At 36.5% G+C, this 6209-nt stretch overlaps 1 protein-coding gene across 1 annotated transcript in view; it reads right to left on the minus strand.

Moving 5' to 3' along the window:
• LOC134823811 (coiled-coil domain-containing protein 170-like) overlaps window positions 1–5155 on the minus strand; it is a 42771-nt gene extending 37616 nt beyond the window's left edge. Inside the window, exons 1-5 of the mRNA XM_063835387.1 lie at window positions 5038–5155; window positions 4683–4750; window positions 3952–4018; window positions 516–644; window positions 151–234 (exon numbers count right to left, since the gene is read on the minus strand). Of these exons, the coding sequence (XP_063691457.1) occupies window positions 151–234; window positions 516–644; window positions 3952–4018; window positions 4683–4750; window positions 5038–5142 (453 nt within the window). The 5' untranslated portion in view covers window positions 5143–5155. The remainder of the gene's footprint in view (window positions 1–150; window positions 235–515; window positions 645–3951; window positions 4019–4682; window positions 4751–5037) is intronic.
• Window positions 5156–6209: the final 1054 nt, after the last annotated feature.

The following is a 6209-nucleotide window of genomic DNA, read 5'->3' on the forward strand; positions in this document are numbered from 1 at the left end:
TCGGCGACCGCGCTTCTCAGCGCACGCTGTGAACCAACTCATCGCATGCATTTCTTTGATAGAAAGCGTTTAAAATTAAACCATTCCATAACTTTTAATGGACCTTTTAACTCACAAAACTTTAAAGATCCGTATCAAGTATTTCTTTACCTCATCATTGAGCCGACTAACTTTGACTTGTTCAGCCGCCAGATCACTAGACCGATTCTCATGTTCCTTTCGCTGAGCGGCAATCTGTACACAATGGTGGATTAATGTGACGCAATGCTGTATAAGTGAAGATAGCGTAACAGTACAGAAATAACATGCATGGTCGATTGACAAGATTACGACTGCTAAACAATACATTCGAATTCTTATGCACCATTGGTCCGTCACAACAAGACTTTGCTTGCACGCAGTGATGTGTGAACAATGAAAAAATGCTCGACTAAATTATTGTAATATTATGAATATTTTGAATAGCTAATTCTCGACATATTTAAATAATTGTGGTGTATAAAAGTGATGGATACCTGTGCAGAAAGTCTCTCTTTATCAGATTTTAACCTAGACACACGCTCCCTGACTAATTCCCTCAGATCTCCTTCTACAGCCGTTAGTTCCAATCTATCACATAAGTCCTTGCAGAATGAATCCAATTTCTGAAATTATTTCTTTGTGATTATGAAATTTCACTTGTTAATGACATTCTATTCGAAAAGTTAAAACCCAGATTTAAGATCAAAATTAAGAAACAATTTGTTTCCTTGCAATTACTCATTTAACATTTTACCAGGGCCTTTTATGTCCGATATGCACATAAATATTCACGATTCAATACTATTTCACTCAACAAAGGATGCACGTATTAATGTAACATGTATGTAACTACCTAGCTTAACCTATTAAAATTACATCATATCTTGGAGTGTATAATCAAGACATTAATTAATTCTCACAGACCCCTTGTAAAACGCACCGACCCCAGCCGCCCCAATACTACCCATATCATGTATCAGCACAAACTTAATCAGAAATCGTTGCCATGGCAACATTTTGTTGCTCGGACAACAAACGAATGTAGAAGCACTCTCTAACTTACAATACCCGAGATTATGATATGTAAATAACAATAATCCTGCCCCCTACTTAAAGTGAATATTTGTAAGTAACGTAAATGGTCTGTGTGGCTAATCTTATCATGTTCTAGAATTTACCTCCGTTTTAAAGCACACTAAACTCTGCCGCACGTTTTGTTAAAACACGCACTTTTAGCAGCTGCAGGATTGTGTACTGTGGTGTGATGACGCGTGGAAGATAATAACGGAACACGAGGGTGGAACAAGTTACAATCAGCATTGTAGTTCTGATAGTGATCACGTGACACAACATTGTAGTTCTGATAGTGATCACGTGACACAACATTGTAGTTCTGATAGCAGTCACGTGACACAACATTGTAGTTCTGATAGCAGTCACGTGACACAACATTGTAGTTCTGATAGTGATCACGTGACGTGACGTGACACTCACTTTCACAAGCCATGACAAGAATGTATATTAGACTAGCGAATGGTAATGATCCTGTGCAAGAGAGAGATAGAGAGAGAGAGCAGCCGTGTTATGCAATTCTTGCAATCCTGGACAAACAAGCACAGATCTAAAAAAGTTGGGAGGTCACAAGCAGAGCCGCAATTTGTCGAGTTGTAAAGACGGTCTATAAACATTGAGGTGGGTCACGTGATCAGTATTATTAATGTTAAGCTGCTGAAGTTGCAATTTTACTGTGCAAATCTTTTATTGTATTTATCATTAAAACAAGGGGGCAGCAGCATTACAATCACTAGATATTGTAATGTCACGAAATCGTGCGGAAATTTTTAAATGTGAAGCCACAGTTTAAGAGTTATGTCACAGTGGGACAAGGTGGCAGTGTAACAGTGGGACAAGGTGGCAGTGTAACAGAGCCCCCAGGGAGCGATATTTGACGTGATGACACAGGGATGGGTAACAAAACTGTGTGCATTAAAACTGTGTGCATTAAAACTGTGTGCATTGAGCGCACAATATGCACATATTATGTGATCTGGAGTGTGTCTAGGTGCATGTTTTGAGGGTCACGTGATGTTGATAGAGTGAGATGATTGGTTAGATTAGCGGGAGCGAGCAGTTTGATTGGCCAGGGGTTAACATATTGCTTTTGTTAACAACCACGGAGCAGGAGAATAATAGGCGTGTCTTTATTTAATGGATTTAAAATAAATTGTGTGTGAATTGTTGAATAGCAGACGATTAGAATTCAGTGTGTACACTGTACAGTCTCTGTATAATCGAAAATAACAAGGCTTGAAAGAAAAAGGCTTTAGAAGAAACTGAGATGATTTTTCGATTATCATCTTCGTTCCAAAACTTTTTATGTCCTATGCATACACTCCTTGATAGTTATCTTGATCTAGTATCTTTGTTTCACACAATAGAGCATAAGTTTTGTGGTTTATCCACTGGGCTTAGAGTTTGTGTTTAAGCTACCAAATTTTATTATTATTATAAAGGGTCTCAATAAGAGGTCTCGACTGCCTAGGCGTCAAACCTTGGCAGTCGGTAGTTTTCCTCTGGCCCGGGATCAGCTGACCCTAGGGACCAGAGGGTAAAGGTGTAGAGACTATGTGTATTTACAAATCTTTCGAGGTTGTTTTTACAAGAGACAGGGCTTGCTACGCAAGGGAAGAAAACCGGGAGAAACAATCACAAATTATACAAATAAATATTATAAAACCTAGCAAAAAGAAATTCAAACAATCCTACACTACTACAAATGTTTATTACATACTACAATGTAATACACGATAAATAAATGCTGTATATTCAAGAAACAGGGCTTGCAGGGCAAGGGACGGAACACAGGGACTGGCTACAGAGTGTATAAAACAGTGATTCAGCAAGTACCCATTGGGTATTGCTGAATCTGACCCACAAAATACCACAATCAATACAAGAATATACAATATTTAAACAAACATCATGTTTATACAAGAATCAGGGCATGCAGAGCAAGAGAAGAAAAATAAGAGAAAAACTCCAACACATGTATACCCCTTAGTCCAGTAAATAACAATAATATTATTATTATTATTATGATTGTAAAAGGGGAAATTTTGATAAAGAGAATATTTTAATGGACGACAGCTAGAAATGAGGAGCACTCAATAACAATGATATGTAAATGAGGTGGCTTAATAAGCTAAATTAACCATTATACGTTTATTGTGGTTATAACATCACATTAGTTTTAATACTTTCAACATTACTATGTATATTGTATTTAACAATAATTTAAGTAGACGGATGGTTCACTGAGGGTGCATGTGTAAAGTGGGCCCCCATTAGTCGTCTCCAATTAAAAAGGTACAAAACGTTAATTTTAAGAATAAATAGATATTTGTGTATAGAACGAGCGACAGATAATGAAGAGGAGGTGAACCATAGATTTATGTTTCGACACGTGACACTCATTTTGTGCCTTGATTGGTCGACGCTAATTAAAAGGCTGCCGGACAGTTGCGCACTATCTAGATCTAGCTACCATGGGAAGATGACGAATCAAAACCAATTAAAAAACTGCTTGATAAGATACGACATTTGCGCCTAATCAACATTGAAATCCTCTTTTGTGAGCTTAAGATCATGCCAAATTATACGTGTAACTATTATTGCTGTGTCACAATCTTACTATAATCTATATAGTATAATATATAAAGTGAGACGATATATCTGTTACCATATATCTTTTACGTATATCTGTTACCCTTTTACTGACACCTCGACATCAACTTTAACACAACTTTTCACGAAAACCGTGAGAGATATACCATCAAAACCTTTTTGGTTGGGTCAAATGATTTTATTGCCTTTTGATCAGTATGAAGAAATACAAAATTGGCCAAGAAATAAGAACTTTAGGTCACTTACCAGCGTGTGACCAGACATTTGAATCCGAACTGAGTTCACTTCCGTTTCCAGGGAGATATTAGCGGACCTGGGAAAAGGATTTACGTTATACATAATTAATTAATCATAATAGTTAATTATGATATTTATTAATTATAATATTAACGTTATAACAGAGTGTTAACTTTGCTGTTACATCGAAAATACCTCTGTTTTATTTTATAGAAACCGTGGTTTTTCTATTGTTAACGCGTGCAATTTTGTGTGACTTAAGCGAGCTTAAAAGTGGTCAATGATGATTTTAAAAGTGCGAAAAACGATCGAAATAACTGCAATTATCATGTCTTTCACAGCGATTCGTGGCTAAAGTGGCGACAAAGATTTAAATGGTTATGAATACATATTTATTCAAATCGATCAAATGCATGCAAATTTACACATTGAATTTTAAATACATTTTCTCATGAAGAAGCTTTATATTAAGGCAGAGGAACACTGCAGCAAATATACGTATAGATTTTCAGGATATAAAATTTAATTTTTAGTGAGCAATAAACGTCTGTTCACATGACAGTGACATGTGCATCGTTTTATTTAAGAATCTACTAATAAATTAGTAATAAGCATGTCTAATTTATGATCGAATTTTGTCTCAAAGATTATAGAAAGCAGTTTAATTAATTATAATCACCAAATGTTGGAATACAAATATACTCCCCGTACAAACTATAACAAACAATTTTATTTCAAACCTTAAATGAGCAATATTGTTGTCTCTACTGTCCAGTTCGCTTTTAAGGGTTTTCAGTTGCTCTGTTAACTGAAAATAGTCGACATGTTTATTCGATGAAAAATGACTGTGAAAAACAATCCGATGCTAACAACTATTTGTCTTCGGGATGCATTGTTTAACAGAAATGTTTACAGGTTTAGCCAGCACAAAAATGACAATTGGGCTGGGTTCAAGTAAATACAAATATGTGTCTCATTTAAATATGTTTTACAGCTGAAACAATCAAGTAGAATAACATTATCAGATAAGCCAGAGATAACAATAATTTGACAATATTTTGTATTATCAACCTCCCTAATTAAAATGCTATCTACCTCAATGACCATTCTTTGGGAGGGGGAAGGTTCCATGAGCTTACCCCGAGGTGACAATATCTTGAGTGTTGTCATGCCCCCCTCCTCGGAGATCTTAGGTAACATCTCTCCCGTAGCCATCACTATAAGATAAGTGGAAATAATTCAATATAATTTAATATATATATAACTTAATATAATTCGATATAATTGATATATAATGATATAATTTAGGAACCGACCGGATATCCGGCTGAATCCGGTTCCGGCCGGATATCCGGCTTCAATATCCGGTTCCGGCTCCGGTTCGGTTTTTTTTTTTTGCCGGATTTTTGCCGGATATTTCTTTTTAAAAATGTATTTCTAAAATCTTGAAATGCATATTTTTCGTCACATTTTAACTCGAATCTTTAAAAAATCAAATGTTTTGACTAGGTGCGGAATTCAAAAAGGAGGAGAACCGAACCTTATTACGAACAGTAGCTCTAGTAATACTCTTTATCACATTTTATTATTGTGATCCAGTTTTGGCTCCGAGTCAAATATTGTGCAGACAGCAGACTGCTGTCTAGTAAAAATGATCCAGTGATAAAATATGCCTGCATGCTAAAAAGGTACAATTGTGCCCTGAATCGGGAACTATTGTGCTTTGATATTCAGACACGCATGACAAAAAGAGAACAACTGTGTCTCACACGTGCAATCGCGGGGAGGCCGACTAAGGGGACCCCCGATTATCAGGGTCAGATCATGTCACCAATTAGTGACAATTGGTGTAGTATAATTATTATAATCGGACAGGATCTCAACAGCTACTTGACTCTGATGGATACATCTACTTTCGGAAGAAGGACAAGGATTCAGCCCTCACAGATGCCTGGCGGTGCTGCAAGCACAAACTTTCTATGAAGTATTCCTGTCTGGGCTATCTCTCCCTCTCAGACAATTCTCTCAATTCTCTCTGCTGTAGCGAACGATTTCATTCTCGGTATCATTTTGCATTTGAGAACCGTTATTCCAACTGATATCATTTCCTTTTGTTTGTGAAAAGGAGACACTGGCAACGGTCCACTCAACCCAATTATAATGGGTTTTGGTAAAATATATAATAATAAGCTACATCAGTACAACATGCAAGTTTAATTACTCATAATTAATGCACGTGCGACGAGTGGGCTACGGACATGACTTTA

The sequence above is a fragment of the Bolinopsis microptera genome, chromosome 12, assembly GCF_026151205.1.
Source record: "Bolinopsis microptera isolate Bmic1 chromosome 12, MBARI_Bmic_1.0, whole genome shotgun sequence".
Lineage (NCBI taxonomy): Eukaryota > Metazoa > Ctenophora > Tentaculata > Lobata > Bolinopsidae > Bolinopsis > Bolinopsis microptera.